At 44.6% G+C, this 21,395-nt stretch overlaps 1 protein-coding gene across 1 annotated transcript in view; it reads right to left on the bottom strand.

The window, feature by feature from the left end:
- Positions 1-21,395, bottom strand: part of LOC137381425 (proprotein convertase subtilisin/kexin type 7-like) — a 233,323-nt gene that overhangs the window by 176,801 nt on the left and 35,127 nt on the right. The window contains 3 exon segments of the mRNA XM_068054003.1: positions 5,690-5,780; positions 9,395-9,557; positions 18,398-18,532. Of these exon segments, the coding sequence (XP_067910104.1) occupies positions 5,690-5,780; positions 9,395-9,557; positions 18,398-18,532 (389 nt within the window).

Raw genomic sequence — 21,395 nt, 5'->3', positions numbered from 1 at the left:
GGGAGAATTTATAGGAAAGTTTTTAAAAGAACAGAAACTGGCAGCTAAAGTATCCAACTCAAATGGATGAGATGCAGATGGGGAGGAGACTTACTTTGCTGTCCAATCTTAAATACTTGAGTAAAGCATCTTTTACTCAAAGTGAAAGAGAGGATCTTGAAACAAAAATCAGACTGATTTTAAATTTATTCAAACACTCATTTCTCGCCATGCTCAGCACACATCTTGCCGCCTCAAGATAAAACTCCCAGTAGTTATCCAGTACCTTTGCCAGAAGTGTACTTGTGTGGTGATTGGGCGGAAACAGGATTGGTTAGGACATCCTTTTCCCCAACATTCATTACACTCATTGTTCAGCTCACACGTGAAGAATGACAATTTGGACTAATGATTTGGAGACACAGGTTTAAATCCCAGCCACTGCAGCTGGGGAATTTAAATTCAGTTAATTAAATAATTCTGGAATCAAAAACCTAGCATCAGTAACGGTGAAACTGTCATTCATTGTTGTAAAAACCCATCTGGTTCACTAATATCCTTGAGTGAACGAAATCTGCCATCTTTACCCAGTCTGGCCTACATGTGACCCTAGACTGACAGCAATGTGGTTGACTCTTAACTGTGGAAATGGCCTAGCAAGACACTCAGTCGTATTCAAGATAGCAGCTCATCCCCGTCTCAAGGGCATTTAGGGATGGGCAATAAATGCAAGCCTTGCTGGCGATGCCCACATCCCATGAATGAATTAAATTTGACTGACCAGTGTCTGTTGAGTGAAAATCCATCAGGCGCAGTGTAAAGAACACGAGAATGGGAGGAGAGTCGGATACATTTTTTCCCCCCAGATAGGTTCCCTTTGAACTAGTGACCATTTGGTTGGAGGCCAAACAGATTGTCAAAACATGTTTTCGTGGGATTAATTACCAAGAAGGACCTGGTCCCTCTCCAGACTGAACATGTATTGTGACACGTTCCAGTGAAATGCTTTAAAATGAAACACCCATGTGGATTGTATTCATAGCAATGTTGGCATGACATTGCATGACTGAAGTACACGATGGAGGGCCTTGACACTGAGAGGCTTTGTTCAGTTATAGAAGGCAATTGAACTCTGCACAGAATGAAAGATGATGATTTTGCATTTTACTTTGAAGTCCACATCAGCACGAACGTTTTCTGATCCAGTGGGCTGCTTAGTGTTTGCAAAAGGGCCTCAAACTTTACATCCACATTCTCATAATTTGCTTATATTTCAAATTGCAAATACAAACAAACATTGGCATTATGGTTTAGGATTCATCAACAAATGAGGCAACATTGTTAAGAATGCTGCTTTTAAGCCTCCAAATCCGCAAAATTCAAACAGGACAGACGAGCAAATAAAGAAAAATTGATCGACAGGTCCTGTTGCCAGAAAAGTAGCCCACAGGATCTAGTTTACACACTTGTGACCATATGAAACAACATTCAAACACATGTTTTTTTTTCAGAACATTTAGGGAAATTTGGGATCTGCGGTAAAGAGGGGAGATGTGCGTGAAAAACTGCATTTCTGGAGCGGTCACCTGGATCAGAGATAGACAGTCAAACTGAACAGAATAGTGTCCCAGGCCCATAAGCCAACATCTTATTATTCCTCCCAACTATTGATGGGGCTGCAATTGGTTACCAAGGCAACAGCATAGATACCAAGAATCTGCACGATTGGTTGGCGGGCACCCAAAATGAGAAAGGGAGGTCACAATGAACTCCAATCAGGATCAGTCAGACTGGCTGGAAACCACCCAGAGATAGAGTGAGTGACACTCACCTCGCACCCAATACCACTGAATGTTCAAACACTCGAGGCCAGCATCACCATTTTACTCAGGCTTAAAACCCCTTCATCATATCTGAGGCAAAGTCTTACAAGTGACTTTAGTCTGGATAGAAAAAGGTTGGTCAAAAAAAATCTTTGACATAGAAACATAGAAAAATAGGAACAGGAGTAGGCCATTCGGCCCTTCAGGCCTGCTCCTCCATTCAAAAAAGATCATGGCTGACCATCTAATTGAGTCCTGTTCCCGCTTTCTGCCCATATCCCTTTGGCATTAAGAAATATATCTATCTCCTTCTTGAATACATTTAATGACTTGGCCTCCACTGTCTCCTGCGGTAGAGAATTTCACAGGTTTACCATCCTCTGAGTGAAGAAATTTTTCCTCATCTCGGTTCTAAATGGCATACACCATATCCTGAGACTGTGACCCCTGGTCTGGACTCCCCAGTCACATGTCCTAGTCTTCAGCTCACTGCTCTTAGCTCCCCAATCTTACCAAATATTACCTTCCAGGTCTGTGCGGTACAATTTCACACTGCACAGTCCGCTTACCAAGCAAACCATCAAGGGACATCCTGAAATATTTCTGAACATCTCCATTTTATTAAAAAAAAGGACAGAGGCACTGTGAAGGTGAAGGTGCAACAAAAGATTTACAAGGCTGACACCGGAATTACGAGGGCTTTTTTCTCAAGAAAAACGAGAAGGATGCGGGGTGACCTTTTAGAAGTCTTAAATTATGAAGGGGTTCGATAGGGTAAACATAGAGAAGATATGAGGAATCCAAAACTAGGGGTTGTCAATATAAATAGATGTTTCAGATTTCCAGCATCCAAAATATTTTGCTTTTGTGGTCATAAATATAAAAGACAGTCATTAAAAGAAACCAAACAGGGAATTCAGAAGAAACTTCTTTACCCAGAGAGTGGTGAGAATGTGGAACTCGCTACCACAGGGAGTGGTTGAGGTGAAGAGCATAAATGTATTTAAGGGGAAGCTGGATAAACACACAAGGTAGAAAGGAATAGAAGGTTATGCTGATAAACTGAGAAGAAGGGTGGGAGAAGGATCACATGGAGCATAAACACCAGTTGTTTCTGTGCTGTAAATTCTATGTCATTCGTAATCACTTAGAGAAACAAATGTAGTTGTAGTTTATCTTACTGCAGGGTAACTAGTAAAGGAAAGGGATAAAACTCTAAAAATCAAATTCAGGTTCCACTCACTGCCCAACACCGTCACACAGTTATTTGAGTAACACCAGTGTTCCTCAGAGTGGATCCAGAGGATTAGTGTAATCAGTGAGTGCGGTGTGCAGCATGCCTGAATTTGTTAACGATCGCACCCCAGAACTTTCTAGCGCACCACATTTAAAAGAAAACACAATGAACTCTGCTTAAACGGCAAAATCCCCATAGCGACACTCGGAGTAACAGACTTTCACAAGTAAGCTGGAACTTTATGTGCCAGGGGCTCAACAATGTCAATGAATGTAATCTGCTCCAAAATGTAAAACTATGTCGAACATTAAAGTCTCAGAGCAGATCAAGCAACTATTGGATGTGTGCGTCAATATCCAAATCATTTTGACTTTTGCCCAACCCCCACACGAGATATAAATTTTAAAAATGCAGCAAGGCTCTATGTATACTCGTAATGTAGTTAGTTATAACGATCAATCATTTACTCGAAAACCCAGGTTGCACGGAGATCACTGATCGATTACATCAATTGATCCAGTTTTACAAGTAGACACGCTTAGAAGTGCCTCCTAGTGATAAGATGAATCCCAAGTCTATGATTCCTGTCTTAGGCCGTACCTGCAGTGCCAACACGTTACGTTGCAGTGCAAGTGCGGAGCAGTGGCCTCACCTGATGCTGGCATTGAGTTTGAACGTTTGGGAGAGGCCGACGAGGTATTTATTGACCCTCCCTAGGTGCCCTGAGCTGGCAATGTGACTGGTCTTTACAAGCAGCTCTCTCGGCCAATTCAACATGCACAAAGTGTCGACCACAATGACTCGGGTGTGGGCCGACGCAATAAGAGATGGCAGGTTCTCTTCTGAGGGACATTAGTGAACCAGTTGGGTTTGCTCAACAGTCCGGCAGCTTTAGCTCAGTTCATGCCAGTGTCACAAGGTTGTGGATTCAAGTCCCACTCCAGGACCTGAGCACAAATATCAAGGCTGACACTCCAGTGCAGTACTGAGGGAGTGCTGCACTACTGCAGGTGCTGTCTTTCGGATGAGAGGTTAAACTGAGGCCCAGGCTTTGCTCTCAGGTGGATGTAAAAGATCCCATGACACTAATTTTAAAGAAGAGCAGGGGAGTTCTCCCCACTGTCCTGGGCAATATTTATCCCTCAACTAACAGCACAAAAACAGATGATCTGGTCATTATCAATTTCTGTTTGTGGGAGCTAGCTGTGTGCAAATTGGCTGCTGTCTTTCCTGCATTAGAACAGTGACTGCAATTCAAAAGTACTTCATTGGCTGTAAAGTGCTTTGGGACATCCTGAGGTCGTGAAAGGTGCTATAGAAATGCAAGTCCTTTTTGTTTTCTCCCGTGCAAGCCCACAAATATTAACACACAAGAAATAAGAGCAGGAGTAGGCAATACGGCCCATCGAGCCTGATCCACCATTCAGAACCATCATGGCTGATCTTAGGATTCAACTCCACGTCCCTGCCCGCTCGCCATATCCATGGATTCCCTGAGAAACCAAACATCCGTCTATCCCAGCCTTAAATATATTCAACAATGGAGCATCCACAACCAAGTCACCAGGTTTATTAAATTCAGCTTCACAATTTACCACTGTCAGATTCGAACTCCTGAGCTCTGTTACTAGTCCTGCAATATAACCACAGCACTGCCATATCTTACATGTTCCAGTCAGGTCTCACTCTGTAGTCTGACCAGGCCCAGGCTCGGCATTTACACCAGCGTCAGTGCCAAGTAGTGTAAATGCAGCCCATTAAATTAACCATGAAGGAGGCTCCCCAGGTCACTAAACTCAATCAGGTGGCAATGGGGTGGCTACAAATGGCCTGGAGAAAACAAAGGGGGTGGAGCAGAGTGAAAAAAAACACCAGCCCGAGTTCCCGTCCCTCACTGTGATCTCATCACACCTGCCAGAACGTGGGAACATCGAGTGAGGGCAAGACTGGTCTCAGCTGCGCTGCCCTCGATGGTTGAACAGCCTGTTGTCACACATTGGAGGGAGAGGGACCGCGGGCTGCTGAGGTTTGCAGAACTGGCCGTAGCCCAAGGCACTGCCTTTTCGGAGAGGAGAATACCGAATTGCATAGGGAATAATATTCTGACAAAAGAAACAAAAATCAGGCATAAACAGATTCCATCTCACATCCTGGTTATCTGAGGGCAGACGTGTCTTTTGTTTCGGAAAGAGAATCACATTCCACATCTTTGCCTGGAAAAACTTTCAGAGTGTTTACAAAACTTTTTCTTGGAGGGGGCATGTTCGACCTGCAGAATGCCATGGACTTCAACGTCCAAATCTGCTGACAACAAGGCTCGCTGGGCCATATAGTCTACTCCTTGTGTTCTTTGTGGGCTTGCATTGGGAGCAAACAAAAAAAGACTTGCATTTCTATAGCACCTTTCACGACCTCAGTTGCCACAACCGTGGGCTCATGTCTCGACGCACATAGTGAGATAGCTTGTGTAACAGGTTCCCTTTTCCCAGTAAAATGCAACCATTTCTGGCTCGGAATGACGAGAGAACTTTGCCTGGTTCACAGTGAGCCTGTGTGGATGGAATATTACAGACTCTCATCCCTGGGACGCTACAGAACCCCCCATCCACCACCCGCAGCACCTGTTATTTACCTAGGGCGGGACACTCACCTGCAGCTGTATATGTCATTGATCTGAAAGTGCTTGTTAAAAGCAATCGCCTCCATGCTGTCAGTGAGGGGTCCATCCAGCACTCGGATACCTGGGCAGAAGGCAGGAGGAGACACAATCAGCACCCAGGAACCAAAATCAGGCAAACTTGAGAAGGGAGGAGGGTAGAAGTGATTTTACAGAATAGCACCTGCAATAAACAGGTGGTCAGAAAATAGAGAGAGATTCCAACTTTTTTTTTCTGATATGAGGAAGCAGTGAGTAGTGCAATGCTGAAACATTGAGGGAATCCTGTACAATTTTGACGTATGCCCAAGAAACGATCGAGAGGGCTCAGCCGTGGGAAGGTGGCATTGTGGTGTACTCCCCAACCAAAGGGGAGTGAGAAGATGGGTACAGAGGGCCATCCTGAGAATCTCATTCAGGGCAAGAGGAGAGCCACCCTATATAAAAGTGGCAGCTTGTTAAGAAAATATAGGATGGGAAGTTACTGTCTGTTAATACCATGCTAAAAGACAGAAAAGTCTCTAATAATAGACAGCGATAGGAAGGGGTTACCAGTTCCAGGTCAGTGGCTGTCTGCAGATTTTGCAGTAAATAGCACCACCTCCTGGACAATCGATGCATTGACAATAATGCAATCAATCATCATTTATGCAGAGTGTTTTACTGATACAAAAGCAGGCAAACATTGTCCACTACCTCCCAGAGACCTCTTCCCGTAGTCCTGTGTGTTTCTCTGCTTCAAATTTTTAATCTACTCTTTTAAAGATTTCTCTCTGTGGCAAAGCATTCCACTCTCCAACACGGCAAGAACAAGATTCCGCCTAACCAATCTCTGAGTGACAATTTTAAATTGATGGATTCCCCAACCAGAAGTATTCTTTTCATATTCATCCTATAAAAATCCATCTCGTCTTTAAAATTGCTGTGAAATATCTTTTCCTTAAGTGGAACTAATCCCAGTATCTCCATTCTTTACAATCCATAGGGTGACATTAAGGATGAGAAGCTATGATTTTCCAAAGGACACTAGTTTTATGTTCACAAGGACTGTCGACACTGGGAGACCTACTTTAATATTAAACCACACAGTGACACAGAGAAAGTCTCCTCCGTGGTTCACAACATTGGGATTCCTCAACGTGATGCTGATGGTGAGACGAGAACACAAAATAGCTTTGGGCCACAGTGAGAGGTACTCACGTTCATGATCTGCACTAAAGAGGAGCATTTGCTGAACAGAGAATACACACAGATCACAGCACCCCTCAGAGGCTCAGTTTTATAAAAACAAGACATCTATTCCAACATAAATAAAAACAAGAAATGCTGGAAATACTCAGCAGGTCTGGCAGCATCTGTGGAGAGAGAAGCAGAGTTAACATTTCAGGTCAGTGACCCTTCTTCAGAACTAGCAAGTATTAGAAATTTATTTTTATTTAGCGATACAGCACTGAAACAGGCCCTTCGGCCCACCGAGTCTGTGCCGACCATCTTATGTGCCGACCCATTCATACTAATCCTACGCTAATTCCATATTCCTACCACATCCCCATCTGTCCCTACATTTCCCTACCACCTACCTATACTAGGGGCAATTTATAATGGCCAATTTACCCATCAACCTGCAAGTCTTTGGTATGTGGGAGGAAACCGGAGCACCCGGAGGAAACCCACACAGACACAGGGAGAACTTGCAAACTCCACACAGGCAGTACCCAGAATTGAACCCGGGTCGCTGGAGCTGTGAGGCTGCGGTGCTAACCACTGCGCCACTGTGCAAGTAAAGCAGTGGTGGGACAAGAGATAACAAAGGAGAAGGTGTAAATAGGACGACGGCACAGAATAGCTGACCAGAAGGTCGTGGAGCAAAGGCAAACAATATGTTAATGGTGTGTTGAGAGACAAAGCATTAGTACAGATAGGGTGTTAACGGACTGAACATTGAACAGCCGCAAGTACAAACATTTGCTAGTTCTGAAGAAGGGTCACTGACCTGAAACGTTAACTCTGCTTCTCTCTCCACAGATGCTGCCAGACCTGCTGAGTGTTTCCAGTATCTGCAGTAATTTGCTTTTATACATCTAACAATCAGACTGGACTATTCCAGTCTTTTTTGTTGAGTGGCCTCTCACCTTTTGTCCTGTGTAAACGCAAACTTGTCCAAAGTTCCACTACCTGTGTCCTAGTTCCTATCAAGTCCTATCCTCGCATCACCCCCTGTGCTCAAAGATCTACACTAGCTCTAGCAACCACTCCATTTAAAACATTTTCTTCCTCGTTTTCAAATCCCTCCATGGCCTCATCTCACCCCATCTCTGTAGCCCCTCTCAGCCTTACAATCCTCCAAGGTCTCTGCACTCCTCCAATTCTGGTGCCTTGCGCATCCCCAATTTCATCAGTCAAACCCCCCCAAGCTCTGGAATTCTCTCCCTAACCCTCTCTTCCTTTAAGTTGCTCCTTAAAATCGACCTCTTTGACCAAGCTTTTGGTCACCTGCCCTAATATCCCATGTGACTCGGTGCCAAACTTTGTAAGATATTGCTCGTGAAGTGGCTTGGGATATTTTTATTATGTTAAAAGGTGCTTTATAAATGCAAGTTGTTGTGCGTTTATATTCTCATACATTCTCCAGCCCGGAGGCTGGTGACCAGTGCGTTCCTATACTTTCTGATGTCTGTCCAGGAGAATTGTACTAACCTGCCCACACTGTCACATCACTTAGTCATGGTCTTTCTCACCTGCCCCTCAGTCCATTATCGGCAACTTTTCAAGACAGTTAACAGCCCTGCCAACTTTTATGGTGACTCCGGAATAATGTACCCACAGTTTGCTATTTATAAAAGTAGTGGTCCCAGTACCAGCTCCTCGTGATCACCACTGTAGACACCCCTCCAGTCTAAAAATACAACTGTTCACCACTACTCTCTGCTATCTGTCACTTTGCCAGTTTTGTATCCAGCAGTCACTGTCCTTTTAAACCTATGGGTTCAATTCTGCTAACGAGTCTATTTTGTGGTCGTTTATCAAAAGTTGATATACATATCAACTGCTTTACCCTCATCAACCCTCTCCATTACTTCATTAAAAGAAGTCAGTCAAGCACGATTTGCCTTTAACAAATTCCCGATGAACGTCATTTATTAACCTCTATTTTTCCAAGCTAACTTTTGACATGCTCGAAGATGTCAGAAAATTGGAATGGGGAACTAACCCACTAACCCACCAAATACAATTAGACCAGTAAATATTGGGTGCGTGAGGATGGTTAATTGAGAACAACACTCGAGGGGAAAGAGCCCTTCCCCTCAAATACAATCAGCTGCTTTAACTACAGCAATGCCACCAACTACTGGACTGCATGCAATCAGCACAATGCCCTCCCTGGTCTTAACCTTCCATTTCAACCAAGTTCCCAATCTGTCTGTCAATCAGTCTGATGCGGGGGAGGCTCAACTGGAGACCAACTAAACTCCCTAGGGACCCATCCCTCAGCTTTTCTTGTGCTGATGGAAGTAACTCATTCAGACCTGACTCTGCAACAGCCCAAGGTTACCAGCTATACAGCTCTGTTGGCAACAAAGAGGGGGAGGGGAAGGAAAGAGAAAAAAAAAAAGGAGAGAGAAGGATGCTCATCTGCTAGGGATAGTAGCACCAATACTTTTGTTTAAATGAACGGCAAGAAAATAAAAACAAAATTACCTGCAATGCGACTTCCATAAGCAACGCCAACTGCACAGAAGTTGTTTGGGGCAGCTGCAATTTCACCAGCGCATCGTGTCCCGTGATGGTTATCACTGTGTTCGTCAGGATGAGGCATGGGGTCCGGGTCATTGGAGTTCAGATCATAACTCCCTTCAGGGGACTGGCAATAGGTTGTTAAAAAAAAAAAATCTAAAGTCAATTATCAAGTACATCCCATAGAGAATGATGGAAAGGCTTGCATTTATATAGCACCTTTCGTGACCTCAGGACATCCCAAAGTGCTTGACAGCCAATGAAGTATTTTTGATGAGCAGTCACTGTTATAATGCAGGAAGTGCAGCAGCCAGGTGGCGCACAGCAAGATCCCACAAACAGCAATGTGATAATGACTGGATAATGTGTTTCAGTGATGTTGCTTGAGGTATAAATAATTGGCCTTGACACCAGGGATAACTCCCCTGCTCTTTCTTCCAAAGGTGTCCTTAGATCTCATCACCTAAGAGGGGAGACAGGGCCTCCGTTTAAATTCTCAACTTCCACATCCTCCCTGTCAAGACCCCTCAGGAGCTTGTATGTTTCAATCAAGTCATCTTTTACTCTTCTAAACTCCAGCGGATACAAGCCTAGCCTGTCCAACTTTTCCTGCACATTTCGGGTATTGGTCTAGTAAACCTTCTCTGAACTGCTTCCAACGTATTTACAGCCTTCCTTAAATAAGGAGACCAATACTTGCGAGTGGAGGCCTGTGACCAGTGGTGTACCACAGGGATCGGTGCTGGGACCCTTGCTGTTTGTAGTGTACATTACTGATTTAGACATGAATATAGGAGGCATGATCAGTAAGTTCGCAGATGACACGAACACTGGTGATGTCGTAAATAGTGAGGAGGAAAGCCTTGGATTACAGGATGATATAGATGGGCTGGTAAGATGGGCGGAGCTGTAGCAAATGGAATTTAATCCTGAGAAATGGGAGGTGATGCATTTTGGGAGGACTAACAAGTAATGGAATATACAATGGATGGTCGGACCTTAGGAAATACAGAGAGTCAAATGGACCTTGGTGTACTTGTCCATAGATCACTAAAGGTAGATAAGGTGGTTAGGAAGGCATATGGGATACTTGCCTTTATTAGCCGAGGCATAGAGTATAAGAGCAGGGAGGTTATGATGGAGCTGTATAAAACACTAGTTAGGCCACAGCTGGAGTACTGTGTACAGTTCTGGGCACCACACAATAGGAAGGATGTGATTGCACTGGAGAGGGTGCAGAGGAGATTCACCAGGATGTTGCCTGGGCTGGAGCATTTCAGCTATGAAGAGAGACTGAAAAGGCTAGGGTTGTTTTCCTTAGAACAATGAAGGATGAGGGGGGAAGTGATTGAAGTATACAAAATTATGAGGGGCATTGATAGGTTAGATAGGAAGAGACTTTTTCCCTTAATGGAAGGGTCAATAACCAGGGGGCATAGATTTAAGGTAAGGGGCAGGAGGTTTAGAGGGATTTGAGAAAAAAAAACACCCAGAGGGTGGTTGGAATCTGGAACACACTGCCTGAAGAGGTGGTAGAGGCAGGAACCCTCACAACATTCAAGAAGTATTTAGATGCGCACTTGAAACGCCATAGCATACATGGATACAGGCCAAGAGCTGGAAAATGGGACTAGAATAGTTAGGTGCTTGATGGCCGGCACAGACACGATGGGCCGAAGGGCCTGTTTCTATGCTGTATAACTCTATGACTATGAAAGACGGCACCTCTGCCAGTGCAGTACTCCCTCAGTACTGCACAGGAGTGTCCGCTTTAATTTTGTGCTCAAGTGTCTAGACGGGGCCTGGAACCCACAACCTTCTGGCTTAGAGGCCAGAGTGATACCAACTGAGCTACAGATGATCAAGGCAGATGTGGAAGGCTAAGATCAGCTAGGCTCAAGAGGTTTCCTCATCCATATCTCGTGGGTCGGCCTAGATCATTTCCCAGTCTCACCTGCATCACCAAGGAAAGCAAGGCGGTGAAATGAGGAGCTCCTTCAATGCCAACTTAGGTCAGTTGGTAGCAATCCAGTTTCTAAATCAGAAGGATGTGGGATCAAACATTACTGAAAATTTCAGCATGTAACCTAGACTAACACTACACTATAGTTGATGATGGAGTGCTGCAGCCGGTGTTTGAGAATTGACATTTAACCGAGGCCCCACCCTAGGCTCAGGTGGATGTAAAAGATTCCATGGCACAATTCGAGGACCAGCAGCTGGTGACCTGGCCAACATTTGTCCCTCGACCGTCACCGCCAAAAAACAGATTCAATCGTCATTCGTTGATTTGCTATTTGTAGGACTTTGCCGAGGATAGATTTAAGAAACGGTCGCGTGCTTTAGAAGTGCAAGCCCTTTCTTCTTCTGCTGCTTTCTTCTAAAAAGGGGAACAAAACTCAAACTGTTTCAGTCTTACTTGAGAACGTCACTGTGTCTGCCCTCTCAGATAGATGTCAAAGATCCCACGGTACTCTTTTGAAAAGCAGGGGAATTCTCTTTGGTGTCCTGGGACCAATATTGATCCCTCAATTAACCTCACTAAAAAAGGATCATCACATTGCTATTTGTGGGATCTCACTGTGTGCAAATTGGGTGCCACACTTCCTATATTACAACAGTGATTACACTTCAAATGTACTTCATTTGGCTGCAAAACACTTTGGGATGCCCTGAAAAGGTCATAAAAGGTACTGCATAAATGAAAGGTTTTTTCCCCCCTTTTTTGATGGGTTAAGATATAGGCGAACGCACATTAAAAACACCAGAAATAAATGAACGTTTAAATTTTAAACATTAACCAGGTTGTTTCCCCAGGCCTCCATTCACCAGCATGGGGTTGGCTTCATACTGTGTAACGCTGCAGTATAAACCCTTCCAACCTTAGCAACTCCCTCAGCCTTCCCTTCCTCCTAAAATATTCTGCTAATTAAAGCTCACATTTGACTTTATTTCACCACTCAAGCGACCTTGTCTTCTTTCCAATTTGTTTTCACCTTGTGTCAACATTATGGACCTTGTCCCTCACATAGGTTTCTCAACTTAAAACGTACACAAGCTAGTGGCTGCTTTTAAAAAACACTGTCGTGTCGACATCCCCTGTTGCAGGATTGCACGACCCATGTTAATTGTATTTTCAGGAGGAGAGAACAGAACGCTGTTTGAGTGTGTGTTTGTACATGGCGCTTACTGCACAGTTAGAAGTCAAGGTCTACAAACACCCCTGGGCATCGGTAATGGAAATACTTCAGCACCAATGCCTACTACTGTGTGCTGGCGAGATTAATCTATCAGGACCACGCACGCGCACCGCGATCTAGTTTAGTATTCAGAATTATGAGGAATTTGATAGAGTAAATGGGGAGAAACTGCATCCAGTGGCAGGAGGATCACTCACCCCAGCGGACCCAGATTCAAAATAAGTGGCAAAAAAGCCGGAGGACAGTGGGTCGACGGGGAGAATTTTTAATCCGGAATGCACTGCCTGGAAAAATGGTGGAAGCAGATTTTTTTCTTTTATTCGTTTTGTGGGATGTGGGTGTCACTGGCTAGGCCAGCATTTGTTACCCATCCCGAATTGCCCTGGAACTAAGTGGCTTGCTCGGTCATTTCAGAGGGCAGTTAAGAGTCAACCACATTGCTGTGGGTCTGGAGTCACATATAGGCCAGACCAGGTGTGGACGACAGATTTCCTTCCCTTAAAGAACATTAGTGAACCAGATGGTTTTTTTTTAAAAAACATTCAATGGTTTCATGGTCACCATTAGACTAGTTTTTGATTCCAGATTTATTAATTGAATTCAAATTTCACTATCTGCCGAGGTGGGATTTGATCCCATGCCCCCAGAGCATTAACCTGGCCTCTGGATTACTAGTCTAGTGACATTACCACTACACCACCGCCTCCCCATAATTCAATAACAAACTTGGAAAGGAAAAACTTGCAATGCTACAGGGAAATAGTGGCGGAGTGGGACTAATTGGATAGTTCTTTCCAAGAGATCTGGGTGTCCTAGTGCATGAATCGCAAAAAGGTTAGTATGCAGGTACAGCACGTAATTAGGAAAGCTAATAGATTATCTTTATTGCGAGGGGAATTGAATACAGAAGTAGGGAGGTTATGCTTCAGTTATACAGGCATTAGTGAGACCATATATGGAGTACTGTGTACAGTATTGAGTCAGAGTTATACTGCACAGAAACAGGCCCTTCGGCCCATCGTGTCTGTGCCAGCCATCAAGCACCTAACTATTCTAGTCCCATTTTCCAGCACTTGGCCCATAGCCTTGTATGCTATGGCGTTTCAAGTGCTCATCTAAATACTTCTTAAATGTTGTGAGGGTTCCTGCCTCTACCACCTCTTCAGGCAGTGCTTTCCAGATTCCAACCACCCTCTGGGTGAAAACATTTTTCCTCAAACCCCCTCTAAACCTCCTGCCTCTTCCCTTAAATCTAAACCCCCTGGTTATTGACACCTCCCCTAAGGGAAAAAGTCTCTTCCTGTCTAAGCTATCAATGCCCCTCATAATTTTGTTCACATCAATCATTTCCCCCCTCATCCTTCACTGTTCTAAGGAAAACAAACCCATCGCGCAGAGGGCAGCACAGTGGCGCAGTGGTTAGCACCGCAGCCTCACAGCTCCAGCGACCCAGGTTCAATTCTGGGTACTGCCTGTGTGGAGTTTGCAAGTTCTCCCTGTGTCTGCGTGGGTTTCCTCCGGATGCTCCGGTTTCCTCCCACAGCCAAAAGACTTGGTTGATAGGTAAATTGGCCTTTATAAATTGCCCCTCGTGTAGGTAGGTGGTAGGGGAATATAGGGACAGGTGAGGATGTGGTAGGAATATAGGATTAGTATAAACGGGTGCTTAATGGTCGGCACAGACTCGGTGGGCCGAAGGGCCTGTTTCAGTGCTGTATCTCTAAATCTAAAAAAATCTAAATCTTATCCAGTCTGTCTTCGTAACTGAAATGCTCCAGCCCAAACAACATCCTGGTGAATCTCCTCTGCACCCTCTCCAGTGCAATCACATCCTTCCTATAGCGTGGTGCCCAGAATTGTACACAGTACTCCAGCTGTGGCCTAACTAGCATTTTATACAGCTCCATCATAACCTCCCTGCTCTTATATTCTATGCCTCAGCTAATAAAGGCAAGTATCCTATATGCCTTCCTAACCACCTTATCTACCTGTGCTGCTGCCTTCAGTGATCTATGAACAAGTACACCAAGGTCACTCTGACCTTCTGTACTTTTTAGGGTCCTACCATCCATTGTTTATTCCCTTGCCTTGTTAGGCGTCCCAAAATGCATCACCTCACACTTCTCAGGATTAAATTCCATTTGCCACTGCTCCGCCCATCTTACCAGCCCATCTACATCATCCTGTAATCTAAGGCTTTCCTCCTCACTATTTACGACACCACCAATTTTCATGTCATCTGTGAACTTATCATACCTCCTATATTCATGTCTAAATCATTAATGTACACCACAAACAGCAAGGGTCCCAGCACCGATCCCTGTGGTACACCACTGGTCACAGGCCTCCACTCGCAAGTATTGGTCTCCTTATTTAAGGAAGGCTGTAAATACGTTGGAAGCAGTTCAGAGAAGGTTTACTAGACCAATACCCGAAATGTGCAGGAAAAGTTGGACAGGCTAGGCTTTTATCCACTGGAGTTTAGAAGAGTAAAAGGTGACTTGATTGAAACATACTTGCTCCTGAGGGGTCTTGACAGGGAGGATGTGGAAAGGATGTTTCCCCTTGTGGGAGAATCTAGAACTAGGGGTCACTGTTTAAAAATAAGGGGTCGCCCATTTAAGACCGAGATGAGGAGAAATTTTTTCTCCGAGGGTCGTGAGTCTTTGGAACTCTCTTCCTCAAAAGGCAGTGGAAGCAGAGTCTTTGAATATTTTTAAGGCAGAGGTAGACAGATTCTTGATAAGCAAGGGGGTGAAAGGTTATTGGGGGTAGGCGCGAATGTGGAGTTGATGTTACAATCAGATCAGCCATGATCTTGTTGAATGGCGGAGCAGGCTCGAGGGGCCGAGTGGCCTACTCCTGTTCCTAATTTGTATGTTCGTAAAGAGCCAACATAAGGAAGCATGAGCTAAATACGCCCCTTCTGTGCTGTGTGAATCTATGGCTTAATGTGGGATGGTCAGTATTGCCACCCCATTGTTATGTAATCTAGACATTAAGATCAGAAACTTCAGGTCCCGTGTCAAAACCCAATCCTACCATGCGCTGTTGTCCTGTGACCCATCAATGGCATCCCAACCATTTAAAGTGCAATGGTTAAGCCAAAAAAAATATTAAAGCTAATTATTTCCCAAACTTCTCGGCACACCGATGGCGAGGAAGGAGGGTCTGGCAGAACCTATTCACAGAAGGATAGTCTAGGAATGGGATAAATTGCTGGGAATGGGGTCAGGAGACACAATGGAACCTGGGGACAGAAGGAATCGAGGGGTCTGGTGAGTAGATTATGAAAAAAGGGATGGGCTTGGGTCTTGTGGCCTTTTCCCAGTTACTGAAAACTCTTGCTTTATGATTAAGCAGTGTAAGAATCTGTCGCCTGAACTGAATTAAATAAACTAAATCGCTTAGAGCACACAGGAATATCAAAAGGCAGCTATCACTGCTGCTCAGCACCACAGGTTGGGACAGGAGTCTCTGCTGCTGACCGGCTCAGAAAAGGGCTAGGACTGCCAGGACTGAATGAAGCAAGGCCATAAACCTCATTGTAGCAAAACTCAGATACCGTGCATGGGTATCAGTTAGGGTTGCGGAGGGTCATGAACTGAGCACACCAGTACAGTGGGACAGTCAACCTCAGCTTGGCATGAGTCCAACTTTCACATGCTCTCTCTCCATTATCTCCTCCCTAGTCCTGAAGGTACTGATTGTGCAAGTTCAGAACTCTGACTCCAGTGCAGAGGAACCAATCAGATTTAAATAAATGGGTTAGAATAGTTGTTAGTACAGTGTCAAATTGTGCATGAACACTTTAAATCAGTGCATTATGAGGGACAACTAAATTCCTTGCTGGGGTAAGGCTGAGTGGGTGTTAGCAGACCACTGTTACTCTGCCAAAATGGCCTTTCTCCTTGAGAGATCCTAGACAATGAGCACTAGCCAAGCGTGGCACAGTTTTAATTACAATGTGCACAAACATCCACACACATTCCAAAACTGGTCACTCAATAGCAGTCAGGAGCAGGAATTATCGCCACCCTAACCCAGGGGCCCCATGGCCAACTATAATGTTCTCATCATTGCCTCTGCAAATGGTCAGTTAGTTTAGCCCAGGCCAGGAATCGAACCTGGTGCTTTCCTAATGTTTATGGTAGAAAGCATTTACCTACTAACTCACTGGAGAAAAATCTCTCAGCACTTCTGTGCCTCGTAACACACTCAACCTTCCCATTAACCTGATCTAAAAACTTGCCTCTGTATTTATCACCCCTGTACTTCTAAAGCTTTGATGAAAGGTTTTATGAAACAGGGACACAGTGTGCCGAGGAAATGCCAATTCTCCACCCACCCACCACACAGATACATGGGATCTTTTACATCCACCTGAGCAAGCAGATGGGGCCCTCGGTTCAACATCTCACCTGAAAGATGGCACCTCCGACAGTGCAGCACTCCCTTGGTGCTCCACTGGAGTGTTAGCCTTGACTTTTGAGTTCAAGCCCTGGAGTGGGACTTCAACCTGGAACGAAAGCCTGGCTCGAGTACAAGATTAAAAGCCGACCCGAACCCGACCCCGAGTCCTTCAATTTTTTTTTTAAATGTCCGACCCAAACCGAAAATAACATATTATTGAAACAGAAAAAAAAACTGGAGATTAAAACGAAAACAATATGAAACAAAACAGCAGAGTCCAGCCCGACCCGACCCTGAATGCTGGACACAGAATACAGACCCGACCCCGACACACATAGTCGGGTTCGGGTTGGGTAGCCAGGCTTCACCTGTGATTCGGAGAAGAGTGTGCAAACAACTGAGCCACAGCTGACAGAGTAGATAGGGAGATACCGTGTCCACTGCCAGAAGGATCGCGAACCAGGAGGACACCGATTTAAGATGATTGGCAAAAGGAGCGACAGGAGGAAAAATAGTGTTTGTTTTACGCAGAGAGTGATTAGGATCTGGAATGCACTGAGAGTGTGGTGGAGGCAGATTCAACCGTGGCTTTTGAAAGGGAATTGGATAATTATCTGAAGAGAAAGCATTTGCAGGGCTACAGAGAAAAGGCAGGGGGAGTGAGACTGACCAAGTTGCTCTTGCGGAGAGCCGGTGTGGATAGGATGGGCCGAATGGCCTCCTTATGTGATGTAACTATTCTATGATTCAGCAATTCCAATCATTCTGCTAAACGTCCTCCTACATTTCCAGTTTGAGAGCACTCGTCATTTTCAACTTTCTCCAAGTCACCTTCCTGGCCATGAACCACATGTGTACATCTAATAACGGACCTTTCTCCTGATAGTTGGAGTGGTCTCTCCTTTATTTCAAAGCTAGGCACACCACTTCCATTAACCTCCACATTGCCAAGATCACCAGCCTGTCTCCTTTAACCACAGTGATATTATCCTATCAAAACTGTTCAGTAAGGTGGAGCAGCCCTGGGATACCTTCTCCCTTGGGGAGTTACTGCATGGCTGGAGTCTGGGTACCTGTACTGTGCACCAACACAAAGCACAGGGCACTACAGAAGAATTAAGCAAATCAATTATTTCAGTCCACACTGGGTCAGCTTAGCACAACAAAGTTTCTTGTTGAAACAAGTACATAGAATTAGCAGCACAGAATACCAGCCATTCGGCCCAACTGGTCTGTGCTGGTGTTTATGCTCCACCCTAATTCATCTAGTCCTATCAGTATATTTTTCTATTCCTTTCTCCCTCATATACTTAATTAATTTCCCCTTATATGTATCCAGGCTACAAAAACTTACATAGTTTGCTTGTATGTCCTGTACAGTGTATTCGACACCATCATCAACGACCACCACAGTCACACCTTCTCCCGTCACGTTGTGCTCCCACACCCCTGTCACGTTGATATCCATCCCATGCTTTCTCCGATTGTGCTGCAAGAGGATGAACGTCATCTGTTTAATGTGTAAACAGAGTGAAACCTGCCTGGCGCAAATAGCTCGAGACAAAAACATTATGTTATTCGAATCAACAGGCGAGCAGATGGAGTGACACAACCGGATGAAAAACTCTGCTTGTAAAAATGAAACCGCAAGGAATGACATTATAGCAAGTCTGTATCAGGAATCTCTCTGTACTGGCAAATTGCACATGTTTGGTTGGTTAAACTCCAGTAGTATGAATAAGCAGTCTTTGGGTTGGGGGATGGGAAGTTTTTGGCTTTTGAAAATATGCATCTAAAGTTTTCTAGGTCTGGGCAGAGAGAATAGTCGCTTCTAGATCAGGCAAGCGGGGAACTCTACTGTGCTTATTTCTCAGGAATCTGATTTGGAGACTTGGGCGTCTCAGACAGGATGATAGTTTTCCTTTTGTCAAACACGCAGCTGATGAAAAGAACCTGGATTGAACTTGTGCAGTTTACTGAAATGATCTGGCACGTCTTTAGTGCATCCAATACCCATGAATTTCCCAAACTCGCTGGCTGGAGCTTGGACTCTAAAGGATTTACGGATAGAGTGGGTTGAGGCAGCTGGATTATACTGCATTTGGTCTGTGCAAGTCCAAAAGCATTTAGAACTCCTTTTTGAACACGGTTTAATATTTTTACACAGGTACAGGAACCAACCTGCAGATTCCCAATAACGTAGCTCAGTAGTTTTCAGTGGTAAATTTTAAAGGTGTGATGAATAAGAAAAACATATTCAAGCTACCACAGAGGGAGAAGTTATTTCCTGTATAGGCAGCAACTCATCAAGATTTCCTAAACATCACCTCCCAAATCTATAGCCACCACCACCTAGAAGGACAAGGCCAGCAGCTGCAGGAGAATGCCATCCTGACTTGGATTTATATCGGCCGTTCCTTCATCGTCGCTGAATCAAAGCCCTGGAACTACCTTCCTATTAGCACTGTTGGTGTACTTTCACCACGCAGACTGCAATGGTTCAAGATGGTGATTCACCACCACCATCTTCTCAAAGCAACAAGGGATGGGCAATAAATGCTGATCTTGACAGTGACGCCCACATCCAGAGGATGAATTTTCAAAAAATCTATAATAACGCTCCACAGTTTCTGTCTGTCCAGACTGTTTCGATTGGTCAGTTGAAAGGGTGGTACCTGGTTACACAGTACCCGAATATTACAATAAAGTTTTAAAATATTATTACAGACAGGTGGTAAGTGGGTGGTTTCCACTTCTCACCTCCCAACTAACTGCAGATATCGTTTTGTTAAAAAATGGGGCGTTAAGTCCCCGAGTGTTTTAAGGGTCAAATAAAATAGACAAAACATTTTCTTGTAGGTTTAAAACAGGAAGGTTAAACTTTTTACTAAATAGCTAAACCCAAAACGTTTGCAACCTTCACCCCTATACACAACCATAGATAGAGAGAGAGAGGGAGAAAAAGGATAGGGTGCAATTGAAGACCAAAGTGATGCAAGAGTTCATGGTTCACAAAACCCCTTTGTATCTTCTCAGGAGGAAAGACTTTTCAAAAGTTGCAGGCCTGGACGTTTGCAGGCGTGAACTTGCTAACGTGTTGTAGATTTCTGGTGGTTAAAACTTTACTGACGCAGGCGTCACTTTTTAAGTTCACTGCTGCAGCAAGCTGAAGTGTACGATCAGCAGCAGGCCTTCTTCTTTAGCTGGACTGATCTCTCAGCCTTTGGCAGTACAGGAGAGCTGACCTCCAGTCCATTTTGTTTGGAGTACAAATGTGCCCATTTTCTTACGGTTCAGTTTAACAGTTGACTTTTGACTGTTTATTTCATCACAGCATGATAATATCTAATTAACCAACTCTCATCTCACAGGTGCAGAACAATAGTTTTGTGGAACAACCTCACCAAACATTAAACACTCCGCAAGGTTTGGGGAGGCAGGGATGGTGGTGAAGTAGGAAGGAGGAGGAGGATGGGGATGATGAGAGAGGAATGAAAGGAATGGGTTGGGTTTGGCATGAGAGGGATGGCATGGGATAGGGACTTAAAGAAGCAGTTACAATATACTTAATTCACCGCAAATGTTTTGCTGGCCTCTGCTAGTTCAATCCTAATATGCTACTTTTATTTTTAAGCGTGTTCAAGGTGAGGAACATTAGCGCTCAGGAAGCTTCCCATTTCAAGTGCCCAGTGTCAGCATCAAGTACTCCTGGGGGCAGCACAGTGGCGCAGTGGTTAGCACCGCAGCCTCACAGCTCCAGCGACCTGGGTTCAATTCTGGGTACTGCCTGTGTGGAGTTTGCAAGTTCTCCCTGTGTCTGCGTGGGTTTTCTCCGGGTGCTCCGGTTTCCTCCCACAGCCAAAAGACTTGCAGATTGATAGGTAAATTGGCCATTATAAATTGCCCCTAGTATAGGTAGGTGGTAGGGGAATATGGGATTAATGTAGGATTAGTATAAATGGGTGGTCAATGGTCGGCACAGACTCGGTGGGCCGAAGGGCCTGCTTCAGTGCTGTATCTCTAAATCTAAATTCTAAATCTAAAGTAGAGGAAGGTTTCCTCTACTCTCCCTCAGCAATGTTTGTCTGCCCCAGCCTCACAGTAGCTCATCTATCAAAGTGACACTTCGCTATATTGGCCACTCCCACATAATGCAGTTTCAACTTCAGATTGAACCAAATAAAAAGATTGGTCTGGACAGCTGGAAAACAAGTGCCTCCCAGTAACTAGCTGGACGGAAGGCAAGTTTTTAATTTTATTTATTTAGAGATACAGCACTGAAACAGGCCCTTCGGCCCACCGAGTCTGTGCCGACCATCAACCGCCTATTTCTACTAATCCTACATTAATCC

Source organism: Heterodontus francisci, chromosome 22 (genome assembly GCF_036365525.1).
Source record: "Heterodontus francisci isolate sHetFra1 chromosome 22, sHetFra1.hap1, whole genome shotgun sequence".
NCBI lineage: Eukaryota > Metazoa > Chordata > Chondrichthyes > Heterodontiformes > Heterodontidae > Heterodontus > Heterodontus francisci.
The sequence above is the reverse complement of the archived record's forward strand: the minus strand, read 5'-3'. Positions and strand labels throughout refer to the sequence as shown.